General features: G+C 40.2%; 1 protein-coding gene across 1 annotated transcript in view; it reads left to right on the top strand.

The window, feature by feature from the left end:
- Positions 1–16779, top strand: part of slc2a9l2 (solute carrier family 2 member 9, like 2) — a 42855-nt gene extending 26076 nt beyond the window's left edge. Inside the window, exons 11-12 of the mRNA XM_068742156.1 lie at positions 4937–5064; positions 16579–16779. Coding sequence (XP_068598257.1) covers positions 4937–5064; positions 16579–16779 — 329 coding nt within the window. The remainder of the gene's footprint in view (positions 1–4936; positions 5065–16578) is intronic.
- The last annotated feature ends 3602 nt before the right edge of the window (positions 16780–20381 follow it).

Genomic DNA, 20381 nt, shown 5'->3' with positions numbered 1-20381 from the left:
GGCTGACCTTCCACAGACACCTGCTGGTTTTAGGATCCACAAACAGCAATACAGGAGCTCTCGTGATGAGAAGGGACTCTGTGGAGTAACGTGAAGCCAAGGTGAAACTTAACGGTGTGCAGCAGCCAGTATTAGAATAGCAAAAGAAATTAAGAAAGGAGGGGAGGTGCACGACAATTCAAGAGTGTGTGCGTATTTGCGTTTGGTGTAATAATATTTGTATTTACATATGTATATTTAGCATCAATAGCTCAAATATAGATGCAATTGCTACTATTTAATAGAGCCATCTTTGATGATCTGCTGTTTAGACTATGGTTCTGCCGGCTTCACTGGTGCGTGATCTTCAGCGCACACAAGAATGGTTTGCAGTGAAGTCTCTGCCGCCTCCATATCCAAAGCCACGCTTCCGTGATGGGATGTGGTGGACTGCTCCCGACATAATCAGATTGCAGTTACAAGCAGTCAGAATGAGCTTCGACCTCTGAGCGGTGAAGCTCATTACAAACTGAGTAAGAGTCCCACTTGTCCCTGGTGTGAAGACACATTTTGTGTAAACTGATCTCCACACTGGAGTTCTAATTTATTTCAGTCTCTTTTACATTTCTCCATGAGATTTGTCCCCCCCCCCCGGCTGATGTGTTCTGTGATGTACTTTTAGTTATATCCTTCCTTAGAACCCTCAAAGGAGTTTAGAAAAAGCAATCTTCACATTCACTATTTCACTGATATTGATCTACCAGGAGCTCGTCCTCTCCAGAGAAGGAATTACTTTCCTTGGACTCATGAAACATTCATTGTGGAAGAGTTTTCTTTTGCCTTTATACTTTTCTCCTAAACAAACTGGAGCAGGTTTATGTTCCCCACTTACCACTCGAGTCCCACTATAATTGCCAGCCTACACTTTAGGAATGCCTCTGCCTATTTGAGAAAGGGACATGAAATCAATTTTTCACAACACAAAATGGACTCAGGTTCTTTTGGGATATGGCTGCAGATGCGCACAGAGCTGACCTGCAGAATTTCAAGATGTGTCAAGCCCAGTGCAAGCGGATGGTAAAGCACAGCAGGGTACCGACACCGAAACTCAATCTGTAGAGGCTAGTGGTTGAACCTTTGGATAATCCTTTGGGTAATCCTGACTGGCTGTTTGAACGGTTGAACTAAAATAAACACAAGTCCAGTGTCTTTTTTTTTTTCCTGGCTGCTTGAAAGCTTTAAATATCGAGCAGCAAGTAATGTTGGGTTTGCATCCGTAGTAACAATCGCAGCAGTAACACACAGCAGATAATTTCAAATGCTGTCTGCAGGACACAAGTCAGTTGAGTGTTTTAATGGGATTCTGAGAAGCCAACGGTGAGACCTTCTTTCAAAAGTCTTTTTCTACTCGCCAGTGCAGACACACACATGGCGTGGGCCAATCACTTCAGTGCGAGAGCGCATCGCCACCTGTTGCCACCAGCCCGTCGTGCTCTTCAGCCATCCATAGCACAGTCGACGTGGGGGACGATCGCTTGTTGTGAGGCTGAAGTACTTTGGATGTGTTCATGGATTGGTGTGATTTGACAATGCTACATGATATCCCTGAAAGAAAAACTGCCCAAGAATACTCTCTATTTGATATGAATCATTCTAAATGATTTGTCTGTTTGGATAGTCGGCATATAAATTTGCCTTGTTGGATTTCCCTCTTCACAGGGGAACAAAGTCTGCATAATAGTCAAAGGATGACACGTTTCTTTTTTGCTCCAACATTCTTGACCAAATTACTTTCTTCACTAAGGCAGTGGTTTGTTATTAATATATTTACTAACTAACGTACTATAATTTTGTGAGTGTTGTTCTTTTAGTCAAGAATCAAGTTATATTCATATTTATGAAACCTTCCAAATTTGTCACCGGGAGGATTTTGTTGTTGTTGTTGTTGGGATGAAAAGATGAATGTTGAAGTGATGTTCTGCACATGAGAAACTCTTATCTTTATGACTGATGCCTCTGAGTTCAGACATTGTCTTTAAACTGTGCTTTTAAAAGATGTTAATTTAATCTCTGAAATCGTTTGACCTTGAGTCATGTTTGAGGTCGTGGAAGGTTGATGCTGCATCTGCACCAACGTTAGTGTTATCTGGGATGAGCCTGTGTGTCTTTGTGGTTTTTTGTGGCGTGTACTCTGACTGGGATTTTGACTGCTGGGTCAAAAATTGGCTGTATAAATTCTGGTGGTGTACACCTTTCATGGAAAAATTAATAATGGCAGTTTTTCACTTTTAAAATAAATCTTGGGGTCACTCTAGAAAAGATCATGAAATATCACGTTGTAAAAGATCATTTTGGAGATTTCTCTGCTGTTAAACAAGCCGGTGGCTCATTTTTGACGTGAAGGAGCTTCTCTGTGGAAATATCTGTTGATGGACGACGGTTTGGTAGAACATTTATTTCTTTGCAGCTCCAAGCTCCACATATCTTCTCAGCATATCTTCGCCAAATAGTACCCTTCAAATCCACTGCAAAGTGGATTTGAAGGGTACTTAACTCCAATATCATAGATTTTATTGATTTTCGAGACGACACACATTTACCCCGTGGCCCATGTGACCAGCATCAGATAACCAATAACCAGTCTGGAAGCTCATCATGGTTTCTGTATCAGGGGATATTATATTATTAATATTGTTTTAATATTTTTTCTAATCACGAATTTTGTCAGGACTGCTGTCCCATTGGCGAGGTCCTCTGGTTTTCATCTGTCATGTATAACACAACCTGAGACAACAAATAAGGAGCTGTGCATCATGCTGCAGCATTTCTGCCCAGCCAATGCGTTTCTCGTTTGGGCATGATAGGTTCCCTGCACTTTACTGTGAGTGCCAGCCCTGCCTGAGAGAAAATGGGGTGACGTTTTACTGCCGTTTGTCTTGACAAGGTCGCTGCCTGCTTTCATCTCAAGAACCAGTCAGGTACTTCACGTTGAAGACATAATTATCACTGCTGGCTGGTTCTTACTTTTTATGTAGAAATAGTTTTGCAACTTTGGTTTACCTTTTGGATTTTAAAAACACTTCAGGATTTTAAAAACAATTTGAAACTATCTCAAAATATCAGAAAAATGAATAATGATTCCCGATTTTTACAGGGTTAAGGGATGAAGTGTAGTAATGGTGGTATCGGTGGAGCTAGTCCTGTCTGCCTGAGTGCTTTCTAGTTCCCAGACAGTGTCGTGGCTGTTGGGCTTTTCAGAATGATTGTATTTGTGCTTATGTCTCCGGTACTACAAGCCAAGTACCTTCCAGATATTCCAGATATATAATCATTATATTCCTTTAATTAAGTATGTCTACCTTTTCCCCAGGGCTGCTCCAAAACAAACTCCTTCTAGAATGGCCTTTAAATACCTGTAGCTACACATAAAGGTTCCGATGCTCTGTTGGTTGGTAGCATTTTGTGCTGCTGCTGCTGCTGCTGGTTTGGTTGATTCCCAAATCTCAGGCTGCGCATGTGTGATCCCACTGAACCAGCTAAAAACAGAATATAGCAGAGGCTCTGACAGTTTCATGCTTGTTCAGTTGTGTAAAAGCAGAAATGAAAAAAATATAGGAAAAAACAACAACAACTGAAACACAATTGAAGTGATCATGAGGAGCAGGAATGTGGAAAGAGTACCCAGGACTTGGGTTCGGCTGCTTAACAGAACGCTTTAATGCGCAGAGAGCAGGTTTGTAAAAAAAACAACAAAAAAAAACGTTTAGAAAAAATGACGTTAGGAGGACTTAGATGTGGAAACACATTCATCTTCATTAGTGGGGATATAGTGTACTCAGGAGAGCAGGACACCTGCATATCGTGTTAGTGACCATTCATTTAATTTCAATGTTTTGACCGGTGATCTGTCTTTAAAAGTCACTGGAATGCTGTGTGAAATCTCTCTCTGTGCGCATGAACTCACACACAGTCCCTCGCAATCAGATGGTCACATTTGTTGTTAAAGCAAAGCATCTTATTCCAATATTGAGGTGTTTTATTATCCTAAACAATTAACACTAAGGAGGTGCTGCATGCATACAGCACTTTATTTAGCTCCTGATGGGAATACGCATTGTATTCTGGGCTAGACCAGAGGAACTCCTGACTTTCAACAGGAGTAGCCACCATATTAAAATGTCCAAACTGTGTTTGTGGATTTTATTTTAAACAATATACATCTCTATAATGAAGAAGAATGTGATAATGCTACATCAGTGAACCCTCATTGTGTGCTCTCATATACTTATTAACACTTAATTAAAATGAACATTTCCAAGTGGCTCGTCTCAGTACTGTAATAGTTACTAAGCATAGTAATATTTGTTTAAATCATTGATCCCCAGCATAATAAATGGTTCTGAAAAGCTTAACCTGAGTTCAAGCTGAGTTTAATCTAATTTCGCGTTGAAAACCTTTGAGTAAAGAATTTAAATTTGAGAAAAACATAATTTATTTTTAAAATAAAAGCTCAATAATTTAATTCTATTCCTTAACGGAGGAAAAGTTAGCTCATACCCAAAACCTCATTTGAAGAGATTTCTTGGAAAAGTTTGTTGCGTTTTTATTCATGAAATTTAATCCTTTTAAAAACTTGTGTGTGAGCATTTTGCATTTTATTTCCTCTTCTCTCTCTGCTTGTGGATGTTTTGCTGAACTGGCTTTGCATGGAGGAAGCTAATTAGTTTTCTATCTATAATTTCTACCAGTTCTTTTTTTTGGGGGGGGGGGGGGGTTATACTCAAAAGATTTTCATTTTGTTTTAGTTCTGAGGAGAAGAAACTAATGGAAACAAGTAATGATAGCTTTTTTCCAAATGTCTCTTTTGTTTGCATAAATGATGCATGGAGAGAATCACTCCTGTCCATTGCAGTCTCTTGTTTGAAACTAATTCCAAGTGTTCTCCCTTGTCCGTCAGGTGGCATTCCCTTCATCCTGACCGGGGAACTGTTTGAACAGTCCTACCGGCCTGCTGCCTTCATGATTGCTGGGACTGTGAACTGGCTCTCCAACTTTGCTCTGGGCCTCCTTTTCCCATTCATGCAAGTGAGTGTCCTCATATAAATGCTTACACCTGTGTGTATTGTGAAAGGCTTGGGGCTCAGGTGGTTCATCAACAGATGAAACTGTGCAGCTCTTCATACACAATGCTGCCCATTATGTTTCTGCCATCCAATCACATAAGTACAAAGTTGATATTCTAATTATAAGCGAGTAAAAATAAACTCCAGTTGATGCCCCTGGAAAGGTTAATGAGCCATATGAATGAATGAATATATTTATTAGATAGAATGTTAGAGTACAAGTACAGTCACACAGTAGAATGTATTACAGTACAAATAAAGTCAAACATCCTGTCTAAGAGGAGCATTTCAAAAAAGCCCTTGCGGTCTTGTTTCCATTGAAAGTCCTTCGTACATAAATCATCCACAATTAACAATACAAATTTAACAATACAAATAAAAATAAAACCAATATTAAATTACTCAATTGATGCAACGTAACATTAGAAAAACAAAAATAAAATGATTTTACACCGCCAGTGCGAACTAACAAACATATTGATTCAGTAGCGATTGAAAAAGAACAAGAATGCACACAGCGCTTGCTCTTTTGCAGTAGCTTCAGTGACTCATACTTAATAACATAATTGTGATATCAACAATGATGATGGAGCAAACTGTACATCCAATGCACACCGCACTACTGACTTCTGCTAAGAAGCTCTCTTCCCCTGACAGTTGCCTTTGCTGCCTTGGTAAGTTTATGGTCAGGTGTGAGACAGCTCAAGATTCTTCAGAGATCCATGAATATACTCAAGCATACCGGTAACCCGAATTAGATGCTCATCGCGAGCTCGGAGACTTACCGTATTTTTTGGATTATACGTCGCTCCGGATTGTAGGTCGCACCAGCCAAAAAATGCATAATTAAGAAGAAAAAAACATATATAGGTCGCACTGGAGGATAAGTTGCATTTTTGGGGAAAATTTATTTGATAAAATCCAACACCAAACAACATATAGCACAAAGAACATGCTAACACGTTTACCAAAATATCAGGTTTTACTCCGAATCACGAAATCCAAGGAAATCTTCATCCTCGGTGTCACTTTTGAACAACTCCCCCAACTCGGCAGGTAGACAAGACGCCGCTTCCTCTTCTACGTCGCTTACATCAGACTCGTCGTCAGTTGCAGTTCCAATTATTCCAGCCTTTCTGAATCCCGACAGGATGGTTGCGGTTGTCACTGAAGCCCATGCTTTGTCGATCCATTCAATGACTTCCAGGAAAGTTGCATGGCGCATTCTCCCGGTTGCCGTGAAGCTGTGCTCTCCATCCGTCATCCACTGCTCCCACAGGTTACGCAAAATTGACTTAAAGCTCCTATTCACGGAGATATCAAGTGGCTGGAGTATTTTGGTTAAGCCTCCAGGGATGATGGCAGGTATGGAGTTGAAAACTTTTAATTTATTTTTTAACTGTGGTGTGATGTGCGCTCTCATGCTATCCATCACAAGCAGAGCTTTGCGTGCTCTAAAGAAGCCATCCGGTCGCTTATTGTAGCACTTTGTAAGCCACAAGTTCATCATTTCTTGATCAATCCACCCTTTCGCGTTCACGGCGACTTCAACTGAGGAGGATTGGATTTTTGGCATGGTTTTTCGTTTGAAAATGACCATCGGTGGCAGTTTTGATCCGTCTCCACAACATGCCAGCACCACTGTGAAGTGTGATCTCTCATGACCAGTTGTAACGATATTCACACTTTTTTGCCCTTTCTCTGCAACACTTCGGCCCATGGGGATGTCAAAAGTGAGGGGGACCTCGTCCATGTTAATAATATGATCCGGTGTCACGTTGTGATCACTTACATGCTTTTTAATGAACGCGCGGAAACTGTCAACCTTGGCTTGGAAGTCCGCTGGCAGTTTTTGGGACAGTGTCGTCCTAGCTCTGATAGAGAGGCGTTTGCGTTGCATGAAGCGGTAACACCAAGAAGGTCCTCCCACAAAGCCGTTTATATTCACCGCCCTGGCAACCACCTGGGCGTGGAGATGCAACTGCACCGTTGACAAACCTCTCCCAGCAGCACATTGTTCAAGCACCCATGCGTGAACTCGTTCCTCCAACTGCGGCCACCTAGCTTGTCGCCCGCGATTAGCTTTCTTTGTTTTCTTCATTTCAGTAAGCGTAACCTCCGCTTTTCGCCAGTCCCTTACAAGTTTTTCGCTCACTCCACACTTTCTTTCTGCTGCTCGATTGCCGTTTTCGGCTCCATATTTCACTATCTGAAGCTTGTAAGCCGCGGAATATGACTTTCTTTTCGGCGCCATTTTCAATCAGCCCTTCTAATTGGTGTTTTTAGATAACAGGTGTGACAGATAACTCTGAACCTCCAGAAACTGCGACAGATTCTGACGGGTCACAGAGTTCCCTGTAACACCTGTTATAGAAATGTGTAGGCTACTGTCTCTGCGCTCACAGATTTTGTAAAAAAAAGCATATATAAGTCGCTCCGATTTATAAGTCGCACCCCCGACCAAACTATGAAAAAAACCGCGACTTATAATCCGGAAAATACGGTACTTATAATCAGTACTTTAGCTGAGCATCGACTGTAGAAACATATACGGTGGTTGTACCGCTGATATGTTGCATTTGCTGTCCTGCCTTGTAAGCCACCTCGGAGAAGTGAGACATAGCAGGAATGGTGGATAAAAGGAATCCTCCTCAACAAAATACATGGAGCAATTAGGGATGATAAATATTTATTAAAGGGTGAAGGGAAAAGGAAATGACAGAACACCCAATTATTGTCTAAAAGTGGAATGTTTATCCTGGAAGCTTCGGGCTGTTTTTTTTTTTTGAAACTGGAAACCTGACTGTTGCTCCAGGCGGCACCTCATCCCTGCCTTGTCTCGTTTGACCTCCTCTGTTTCTTAACTTCACAGCCTCTCCTTCTCTTTTTTATATTAGATTCCAGTCTTTAAGTCTTACCTTCTTATCTACTTCCTATCTACTTCCACCACACCTTTCAACACAGACTCCAAAAAGATGGAATGCTGTGTAAAAATGCAATTAAATAGAGCGTGTAATAAGTTGCAAATGTTCTGTGTTCGCCAGCAAAGAGTTTTAAATCTTTTTACAAAATCCCTTATACACTGCGTGAACCTCAGCCCATACTTGCATGGGAATCACTGAGCTTTTCGAGGATGCACCTTTTGACATCCAAATTAAAAGGTTGTTCAGAGCGTGCATACTCGCGTCAAGGATACATTTACAAGCTGACCAGCTGTCTGCAAATGTAATTGAAGCCTGTTGAGAGTTTTTGAGACAGTGCCCTTAGTAGAACTGGAATATAACCTCTTCAGTGGAGGAGATTATGAACACGTCGGAGTGGCAGTAATAAACCTTTAACATATTTCACAGTTTGAAAACAAAAAAAGAAGCCAAAAAAGGTAATTCCAATAAACTTCCACCTCAAAATCTGACCAACGCTTCTCTATTCCAATCATTAGTCATGTAAAACTTGATAATTATCTAATCTGACAAGCAAACAAAGCAGAAGGGCACCCAGAGAGGAGCATGGCAGGAACCCATCACCTTGGGCAATGAAATAGATCGAGCAGCTCAGGGAGGCTGCGTTTTCCAAAGCCAGGAACAGAGCTGACATCATTAACTCCACTTTGTTTGCATTTTCTCCAAAATATATTGGATGAAAGTCTCTAGCACCAAGGACAGATCCCAGAACATTGCCAGGAGGTATAATTCTGCAATAACTTTTTTTAACCAGATCTTGCAATGCCATATATATATATATGATTGTTAAATTGTAATGTGTGAAAATCAGATGGACAACTTATTCGAAAATGGAATTGACAGCACAAACATCCGAGTACAAATAGCGTCCGAGTACAAATCAGAGTCTGCTTTTTAAATTACTTCAAGACGCTCTGGTGCATAATAAGATCCTCATTTGTGTTCTCTCCTTTATTCTCTCCCTGCTTTGCATTAATAAAGATACATTTTGAACTATAATTTTTCTCACAAGGTCGTCGTGCGCTGCAAACTGCAAGCAATAATATATTCACATGGCAACAACTTGAGAACAAGCCTTAAAAGAAATTCAAAGCAAATGTATTCAATGTATTTGCTTTTGTGATTGGTCCACACCAAAGGAAGTGCTATTGTAGTATGACTTCAAAAGTAAGAAGTACCCATCCCTAGTAGGCAGGGTTAGGGTGTGTCTGGTTTCCCCAGATTTCAATCTCACTGACAAATAGAGTGGAATACCTTTACAGTGTTCAATTTCAAATTCCCATTTGGCTCCGAGTCATGAAGTGCTACTTCGCGAGTGAAACTCAAACAATTTCTCTTTACTATAAATTAATTTGACAAGCTGCTGAGAAGGATAGAAAAACTTTGTGGAAATGAGGAAAAGATAGCCTGGAGGATTTATCTAATCTGCAGTGCAATTAAGTAGAGAATTAGACTAGAAATGAGCTTCATCAGGTGTATTTGTGTTTCTAATTTAAATGCAGAATGAGGAAAGGCTATTGTTGGGACAACTAGTGGTAAGTGTACAGTTGTTTTCTGTATGTGGATGCTTCTTCATCCACTATTGGAGGATTCCTCATTTTTTAAATATCAGTTATCAAGCATCCTGATTGATGTTTTCACCCTAACTGCACCAAGTTTGATCCATCTGGCGGCACAAAAACAGCATAACAGCGATCAAAAGTGTCAAATTCTTCGCCTGATTTCAGGGTTCCTGTATTTGATGGCTCGGCTCTTCAATTTTCACGAGAGGAGCAAAATTGTGTGTCCAAATCCCAAGTATCCAGATATAAATACTTGATGAGGCACCCTCTAGCCTTTATGGCCACAATGCACGTTTCTGCTGACTGCTGAGGCTGCATCAGCGCATTTCTATCAATGAAAGAGTTGATCAACACAAAAGTGGGTCTTATTAATCACAAACGTTCATCTTCAAAATATTATCCATATCCTGGCATGCCAACTGTGACAAAAAATTAAATGGATGAAATTGTTTCCCGTTAATTTATATGGAAAAAATATCCTCCACACAAGAAACTAACTTTAATCAGTTTGAGGCCCTGGTATTAAAACTGTCTCCTTTAAGCACAAACTGCAATTTATAGAGCCTAACGGCCACGTTTTAGGAGCATTAGGAAATTTCATCTTTGGTCTTGACACTCATTCTGACATGATTTTAGTTATTGATGATTTCAGAATTATGTCCTTGACCCACTAAGTAAAGCATTTTTGACACTTGACTGATTCTTTCTGCATTCACTGAGCTTGTTCACGAGCCTGTAAACTTTGAGTGGAAATTTGTTCACTGACTTGTTGAATCTCGGCCTTGGCTTTGAATGACAGCCTTGAATATTTCTTGAGTCTCATCTGCAGTGTTCTAATTAAATTTGAGTTGACTAGTTTGCCTGTTCAACCTCGACACCAATGTCTTAACCTCTTCCCACTTTGGATTGCCACATTTAACTGCACTTCACATGCATTTCTTACCATGGGGCTTTTTGGCTGTACTTGTCTCTGCCAAAATGAGGTGGCTGGGGAACTCTACACCCTGGTGTATAATGAAACACGAGTTATCAAACTGGCCTTAGAGAATGTAACATAAATTACATGTTTTTTGCCTTTCATATGGGATAAGAGCATTATTGGGGACTTCTGAGCATAAGGAGAGGGAGTCAGATGCAGGTAAACCCATGTTAATTAACAGGTCACAGAATCTGCAAGGAGAAGAGACAGAGGTTACCAAAATAAAACAGGAAATGCAACAAAAATGCTGAAATCACAACACTTAACACATGAAACTTCTCAAATGCCACCATCTGTCAGCTGCGTGTTTCTCCAGCAAAATAGATGAGACTGGATTTAAAACCCAAGCCTTCTCTGCAGAATCTGTCTTGTAACATTGACAATATAAATTGTCCAAGGTTGCTAAATAAATAGAGACCAGTCTTTGTCTTGTCATTTGTTTCAAAAGTTATGTTCTCCGTAGGATTTTGCTCTGCTTTACTGATCAAAAGAAAACTTTTCTGGTTGCATCCAGGCCTGTCTGGCATCTAACACTGAACTAACTCATAACAGATCTGACTAGAATTGACTCTAATTCTACCTTGATGCCTCTATGTCTAAATGCAGCATTTGATATATAGATCAATGAATTCTCTTCACTTAATCTGCTCGGAAGTCAATATATTTTCCCAATGTGAAATATTTTTGGAATGCCTCAAATATTTTCTTGACATCCTTCAGCTCTTTCTGTGATTTATGAGATTTAAGTCTGATTCTCTAACACACTCATGGAATTAAAATCACAACATCTGGAGCATAACAATTATGGTATGTGTAGTCTTATCGATTTTCATTGTTTCTAATTATCAAATTAGATAGGGGCTCTCTGTATTATCAAAGAGGTGCGAAATCTAAATTGGTGTGTGAACCCTAATCAGGAGAGTGTCGGCAGACCACGGTACACTAATTACAACGCTGCGTCTCCGATTGTCACCTCATTCATTGATGCTCGATTGGAACTTGTGAGTTCATAAATAAGAACATAAAAGTGTGCCTGCCCAGTTGCATTATGGAATGCGAAGTGTAGGAATGGCTTGTGATTAAAAAAGAAAATGGATGGCTTCTTTAATTTGATGGATGTACAATGAGAGTGGTGGAAGGAAATGTGGAAGTGAAGATGAATGCATAATTAGACTGGGGGGGCCATAGTGCCACAGGGGCCCGGTGGGATTGGATCCAGAGAGGAATACCTGAGACGTGGCAAGGAAGGAGTGAAAAAGGGTGAGAAGCAAAAAGCAACAGAGGGATATTTTTAGCCAGCCAATGCCTCAAATATTGCAGTGCTGTTTGTTTGGTGGCTTAATCCCAGGCAGACACCAGACATAAAAGATCTCAGTGGCACAGCTGACAGAAGGTCTAAGCCCCTCTCAGACAACACACAACTGCACTGTCTCATCCCTTTGCCTCTATGATAGGCCACTAGTGAGGCGTCATTCGGGTACAACATCTAAGACTCATTTATTTATTTACATTTCAATAATAGCATGTACAGCCTTAATTGTTTTGTGTCAACATCGTTGTTTGTTTCTTCATTTTAGCTATCGTATCTATCTTTTGTAGGGGGGGCACCTGTGCCACTTCTGACCACCCCGGCCTCTAAACCTGGGCTCAATAATGAACTATTGCCTTCCGCCTCGGAGTTGTGGGTTCTGCTTTTATCTTTGACACCTACTTGTCTTTCCAAGTAACCCCAGGGTCACTTTAAAAGAGCAACAGCTCCGTCCACTAAACGAGAAGTTCTACATCACAGTTTTGAAGCCAGTAAATTAATAAACGAATCACCAATTTAGGTAACTAAAATAATGATAAAAAAAAAAAAAGATGTGTGAGCAAAGGAACAATATTCTCCATAAGAATGTCAGTAAGCTTTGTTGTTAAGAATCGAATAACATTCTTCAGAACAATGAAATAAGAGGAATGAAGTGGGCTTGGGTGCTGTGCAGCAGCTGTCCTTGTTTGATCCACGGCTGAGGAAGATTTTGGTGTTACAGCACTGAGGTTTGTCTCTTTGGGTGGAAATGAGGATTTTACTGATTGGCAAAATAATCTCAACCCAGTACATTTATTTTCTGCTCCAGAGCTTCCAATTGGACTTCACTAGAAAAGTGACGAAAGTGTTTAGATCCTTTATTTAAACAGGCGATAGACATTTTTTTTTCTTTAAAGCATCATTATGAAGTAAATGTTAATTGCACAACGTAATGACTATAAAGTAATGACACCATCAGCATTTAAATTGGTTCCCGAAACCACACTTTCACTTTGGATGCAGTTTTGTCTGCCACTGGGTGTGATCCTAAATGCAGTTGACATAAGTGACGTTTATATCATATCAGATATAAAATTAATCATTGCAACATGCATTTATCTATTTATTTGTAAATCTATTGAGTCAGCACATTTAATCACATTCATTAGCATGTTGTATGTTTGCATCATTTTTGTATCTGTTACTAATGCTTTGGAATTATCTGTAAAACTGTGGCGCTACAGCAGGGGCGTCAAACATACGGCCCGCGGGCCGGAACCGGCCCGCAAGGAGGTTTTGTCAGGCCCGCAGGATGAATTTTGGAAAAAAAAGTTTTTTTATTTTTTATTAAATGCTTTTTGAAGAATTCTTTCCTAGGGGGCGCACTGTTTTGGTCAGAGTAGAAGACACGCCGCATCACTGAGACAGACCAAACAGCATATGGTGGCTGACTTTGTGGGAGACGCAACTGGCAAGTGGCGATCCGACTCATTTCCCCTGTCAGAGAGACGTGCGTGTGACGAGACCTAATGCGCACGTGAAACGGTACAAAGACACGACTGCAGGATTGCTGCGGGAGTTTGAGAGACGTTTTCAGGTATTTGGTGAACCTGAGACAGAATTTTCTGTTTTTTGCTCACCTTTCACAGTTAAAGCTTCTGATGTGTCGACATCCAGCTAGAAATAATTGATTTGCAATGCGGACGCAGATCTGAAGGGCAGATTTGCCTCCATAGGTCTGGACACATTTTATCAGTATCTATTGCCAGGGTACCCCAAATTAACAGCCCTGGCTGCAAAGAACTGTGCATGTTTGGGACAACCTACCTGACATTTAGTCAGTAATGAACATCAATAAAACTAAAATGCGTTCACGGCTCACACACAAGCACTTAAATGACATTCTGAGAGTGACAGCTAGTCGGGACATGACACCTGATGCTGATGCACCTGTGCAGGCCAAAGGATGCCAAGATTCAGGAACAAAAACAAAGCAGTCTAGACGAGACTAACGCCTTTAAAATGCTGCCTGAGACACTGTTTGCACTGAAAGAATGCAGCTCTGTGAAAATGAATCCTTCCTGTGGTGATTTAATGTTAGTGAACAGCTTCAGGAGCAGAGAGCATGCTGGGATGCTACTGTTCATGCAGCTCCATGCATGTTCAGCATGCATTGTGTGTGTGTGTTTTATGTATGAAGGTTACACAAGTTGAAGTTTACAGGACAGGTGAATACTTCCTTCCTTACACATTTAATAGCACTCTCTTTAGTTGTAAGCTGTAGGCAGGGATTCAATTTAGATTTGATATGCACATGTGTAAATGGTTTAAAAAGCCCTTTCTTTATAAGTCTCATTTAATCTTAAAGCGCATTACTATATTTTTCAATTCCAAAATTGCTTGTTAAAGTTTTGTGCCTTCGTACAATCAATGGGATCAGTTGCAATGCAGACATGTGAATGATAAAAGTAAAATGCGCATTTCTCTAAAGACATCTGAGGTGTTTCATGAAATGTTTTGTAAAAGAATAGTTCATTAAATATCAAGTTTTTCCTAATGTACTTCTTTGTACTAAAACAAAGGAAAGACATGACAATTTTAATAGTCCGGCCCACTTGACATTGTCCGAGGCCGTATGCGGCCCGCGATGTGAAATGAGTTTGACCCCCCTGCGCTACAGTCACGGCAATTCGTTTTCTATACATTGTCATGTTCTCAGGACATGACAACGTGATTTATTTTAATCCGTGAAGTTCCTAAAGGCGCTGACGGCACTGACGATGAGTGAAATCCATTCATAAGCTTCAACGTGATCCATAGAAGCCCACAGTCGTGTTAATAATTCACTGACACTGCGCTAACTCCGACCACAATGTCTGGTTCAGGTTCATTTCCACAGTGTGTGATAATGCATTCTCCTCCAGCCCATCATTTCTTGTACAGATCGCTCTTGCCCTTTTCCGTTCCCTTGTGTCCTTTCTTATCCCATTTAACACCTCTCTGTCCGACACCATCTGGTCCTTCTTCATCCTGTTGTTTCCACTCTCCCCACTCCTGCTTAGGCTGTTTGGTACGCTTTTGTCATAAATTGTCCCCTTCTGGCCTTTCTTGCACCTTTCCCAGAATGCTCAGTTCTTTCATAGCCACCCAACATTTTTCTGTCTCTTCTTGTCTTGCATTGTTGCGCTAAACTGTTCATTTACTTCTTGTAAAATCCTGGAATTGTCCCATTTTAGAGGACTTCCTGTCATATTGTATCTCATCCTGTCCCATCCCACACAAGTGTGGCCTTACTAAATTCAAAATTGCATTGTTGTCTCTGTGACTGTTCTTTAAACCACACAATTACTGTTGTGTCTCTGTAAATAATTCCTGCCCTGCTCTGTTCAACACTGGCATGTCCTGCATGCTTCTGTTCTGCCATCTCCCATCTCATATGTCCTTTCTTTACAATATCTTGAAATGTCCCCTCCTGTCTGTCTTTTTCCCCCCCTTCCCAATCCCATTCTGTGCAGTCCTGATACCCTACGATCCTGTCTTTTCCCATGTTGCCCTACTCCTTTTTATCTAATGCTGTTTGGTCCGGTGCTGTTCCAATTACAGCAAATGTCATCCGTAACCACGAAATTAGCATTTGGTTTAATGTTTGTGCTTGTCTGCAGCCGCTGATGAGTTTTTGTATGCATGCATAAATGTTTGTATGCCCAGCAAACTGAACCCAGCTGAGTCACCACAGTACATCAAAAGCTTTTCATCGTGTCAAAGATGGAGCTTTTAATTTCTCCTCAGCTCATGGGGCCTGGAAAAACTCAAATAATCACAGATGCAGTAGATTGATAAACATTATTTGTATCATGGCTCACCTCAGGTGGGACTTGGGAGAAAAAGGTAGTGTTTTCTGAGGGGACATTCTTATTTCACAAATGAGTGTTGCGTCACAGAGCCGACATGAAAAGTGGGTCAGGCCCTTGATGCGCTGGATTAAAAAAAACATTTTTTTAAAAGTGCTATTATGAAATAAACAGAATTTAATAACAGCGGTGATATAACAGCTGAAATCAAAACAGTAAGTAGTTCTTCAACGAGGTCATGGTTGTTTGGACACTGCGTTTGTAATACCAGTTACAATGTGCTGGATTTGAAGAGACACTGGACAGGGTCTCTCTCTCGCGCACACACACGCCCTCACACATATAAATCTCCCTCTGGGTAATCAGTCAGTGTGTGTTTTTAAATCTGTCACTAATCTCTATTATTGGCATAACCCACAGTACAAGGTTAGCGTTCATACTTTATATTTTTCACTAATTTACAAAACAAAAACATCCGTATATTGTTAGAACAAATCTAAAACCAAGTGATTCTTTGAATCCAAACAAGCCTATGGTGCATTTGTGAGTGGAAACACAGATGACCAGACAGATGGCATCTGTTGATGACGCAGAGATGACATCTCTGTGGAGCTGGCAAGAGTTGAGGATGGCTAGAAAATTGCAGGATTTGTCTCTGTGGAGGGGGAGAACAGTAATCATTGTTTAGTTCTGATACAAAAATGGAAAAATCCACATTAATGGACTGCCATCATATTTTACTGTCAACCTTTGGTGCTGTTTTCACATTGCGCTCTATCTCGAGACAGATGATTGGGACCTGCCTAATTCCTGCTGTGTGTTTTGTGCTTGTGCAGGAGACGATGGAGACGTTTGTCTTCATGGTGTTCGTGGTGATCTGCATCTTAGCATCCATCTACCTCTATTGTGTCCTACCTGAAACTAAGAACAAAACCTTTATGGACATCAGTAAGAGCTTTGCCAAGATCAACAGAATTCCTGTCCTCGCCCCAGAAGATGAAAGTCAAGACGTGGCTGAGACGGAGAGTTCTGTCTAATACCTCCTTGAAATATAGTCTGCAAACATTTGTTGTGTTTGACATATTTAATTGAAATAAATGCCGACTGGTCTTTTATACTTGTTGTTTTTTTATTTTTTTATTTTACAGAAATTATTTCATTATCTCCGATTAAAAATAAACCAGACATTTGCAGCTAGAATAGTCATTTACCACATTAGCAATGTATAGAGTGTATTTCTGATTAGTTTAAAGTTATCATTGAAAAAAACAGCGATTTTCTTTCAAAAATAAGGAAATTTCTAAGTGACTCCAAACTTTTGAACTGTAGTGTGTATATATATAGATTTGAGTGTATATACACTACAGTAATATTCAGTAATATTCAGTAATATTACTGTGGTCAAAATCAGACTTTGATGTGTACTGCATCTTATGAGGATGGCCAAGCAAAGATATGGAGTTATTTTAAATGATTCCTTAACATTATAGGACAAACTATCTAACAAACTGAAAGTAGGAATTAATAATTGCTAGAAATAATTGGGAGGCTGAAAAACATTAGATGATAAGGAATGACTGATTTGAATGCAAACAAGGTGTTTAACAGCATTCATCGGGGGGGTTGGAGAAGGTGTGATAGCTGCACTCGTATAAACCGTTATCATAGAGAATTACATAAACACTTCATGTTGATCGATATCTAAACTAAGGGCTCACTGAAAAGTGGTGATGGTGGCGGGGGAAGTTGTTCTGCTGCCGATAACATCTAAGAGGCATCTGGAGTCTGCCGTATGTTTACCGTTAGAATTTGCAGCTGTAACTTCATAGTTCGATGTTTTAATGAGGTCCTTTCAAGATTCGGGGAAAGTTTTTGTCTCTGTTTATGTTCCGCTTTATGGGAAATTTGTGGGGGGGTTTAAACAACGGCCTGGCAAAATGTTTTATGGTATTGGAAAAGAGGTTATTAAAAAAAATATCTGTTTATGGTTTGTACATATCACATTATTTAGTAAACAGCCAGAAGAACAATCAGGTCCAAGACGTGACCCCTGTTTTGCATCGCTTTCGCTGGAGGCCCGAAAAAGATTGAAAGAATTAATCTTTTATAAAAACTAAAAGAAACTCTGTAATGTATGAATTTTACATTGTTTGAAATATTCAGGCATAACAATAAAAACAAATTCATTAAATAATTTTATGACCCCAACAGTGAGCTACATCAAGGATGTTGATCAGTGCTTCATCAGTGTTCGACTTGACTCACCTGCTACATCCTGTTCCCTTTTCTTAAGGCACTTTGCTGATTTGTTGTTGTTTTTGTTTTACAGTTTATTAATCTTCTAAATGTCTTTGCTAGCTGACCTAAGACTTGATCATTTGAACTCTGTCAGCCAGCAGGGAGACTCCTGGGAATTCATGATGCGGTGAGAATTTCAACTTTGTTGTGACGGCTGTAGCTTCAAACCCTTTACTGACATCTGAACTTAATAAAGCAGTGATTTGGCTAAAGGGCCCTTCCATTTGGCAGCTCCGTTAGAAGGTCGGAGTGCCCCTGAAGCACCTGCTGTCTTCTCCAGTCTCAGTGGTAGTCATTTACCACCACTGAGCTTTAATTCTTCTGACTGCCTCAGGTAAATATTTACACTGTAAATGCGTCTGATGCATTATTTTTGAGTTTGTGCAAGGAGGGACAAGCTGGCTGGCTTTCCCTCCTCAGCACCTGAATTTACACTTTCCTTGGTCCATTTTAGGCTACATAGAAGATTTTTTAAGTCTCGCTCCCCTGATGGCTGCGATGGCCGGAGGAACTTTCTGGAACAAATCTTAGGCCTCACTGTTGAATGGTGAGTCAATTTTCTATCAAAGAAACAGCCATTAATATAATGTCTGACTAATGAGAGACTTTAAGTGCAGGAATGAATTTTAAGATCATGTATTGTTGATATATTAAGGCCTACAAGGACACCCAGTAGGGCTTATATCTCTGCCTATATTAGATTCCAATTGTTTTTGGTCCAGCTATAATCAACTAGTTTATGCAGAATTGATATGCTGCTGAAAGCTTTGTTCGCAAAGCTAGGGATATGTTTAGCCCTTTATCCAGGTCATTTTGATATTTGATGTTTGGTCTCTGATGCATGCCCAACCCTCCCACAAAGTTTCATGAAAATCCTTCCAATGCTTTTTGTGTAATCCTGCTAACAGTCGGACAAACAGACACAGAGACAAAGAGGAGCTGATGAGAACAGCTTCTTAGGTGGAGATGATTAAAACGAGAGCGTGGTGTGAGCCGACTTTCTGCATTTTACATGACATTTTATCTGCTCTCTACCCCCTGTGAAATATATTTTCCATCAATTTTCACAAACATTGTAATAAACACAATCACTTCCAATTCATGCTCAGTTCTCAGACACAATGAGTCTGTAATTTGCTGACAGTGTGCGTCCCGAATGCAATATTAGTTGTTAGACAATGTCTCCACAAGTCTTGCACTATACATTGAAGTACTGCATTTTGAATCAAGTCATTATTTAAAGATATGCAAATATGCAAATATTCACTCAAATGAGCCTGGACAAATTCCCAAAAATTCTACGTTGATCTGCAAGACTGTATGTAGGTCAACACGCGGCTGGCCTAGTGGAAAAGGAAAAACACTTTTCCTCTCTTGAAACATTTTCAAATGACATTGGACACTGCACCATCTGCACAGCTGCTGATTGCAACTTACAAAACAGAAGGTGAATGTGGAAGTGGGCCACATCTTTCCTTCCAGGTCCACAAATAGACAGGCCAGCAGGGGAGTCTTCCATTCGCATTGTCCTCTGAAACCTCCACGGGGCTCATACTTGTCCTAGTGGTGTATGTGTACAAACATTTCTATCTTGAGACTTTGCTTCGCTGAAGCACGATGATCATAAACTGGCCATTGTGAAAACACGGTGTTATCGTTTCCTACTTGTGTCAGCTGTGCATTACTCGCCTGCTGCAGCGCCATCTGACCGGGAGCTTTCACAGTAATTATGCCGGATTAACTTTTGTCTACACACGAAATCCCTACAGCAAGGAATGTTCCCAAAATAACAATCATTTTGTTCAGTATTGTGTTAAAACGCTCTAAAATGAACTGTGACTGTTTTGTTGTTTTGTTTCTTTTATGCTGGGTAAATCTAAAAACCTTTTAACAGAATTTAAGAAGCACCCAGAGCGCAGACCTCTGCCAAGCAGCTCATTCCCATCCTAACTGGATTTACACTGTCATCATCAACAGGTTCTAAATTGTTCTTGGTATCTTTATATACCAACCATGAAAGGTAAAAGTGCTTGCAGTCAGTGGAGTGTAAAAATGTGTTCCTCAATACCTCGGTTGCGTATTGAGACACTGTGGAACTCTATCAAAAAACATGTGTTTAAAAAAATAGATAATACTACAACGGTTTACGTCCAACTATAGGTCAATGCAAATACAGAAGAAGGACATTGACAGATCAATTGTTGCTTCAGACTGTTTGGAGGGTCACAAATCTCTGCTCTATTTCCATCTCATTAAACACTGACAGAGGATCCCGTTCAGCAATAAACGGAATCCATTGATTGAAGTACACAGCAAATTCTCCAGTGGTCAGCTTGATAAC

Source organism: Brachionichthys hirsutus, chromosome 8 (genome assembly GCF_040956055.1).
Source record: "Brachionichthys hirsutus isolate HB-005 chromosome 8, CSIRO-AGI_Bhir_v1, whole genome shotgun sequence".
Classification (NCBI taxonomy): Eukaryota; Metazoa; Chordata; class Actinopteri; order Lophiiformes; family Brachionichthyidae; genus Brachionichthys; species Brachionichthys hirsutus.
Note: the sequence above shows the minus strand (reverse complement) of the source record. Positions and strands in the feature narration are given on the sequence as shown.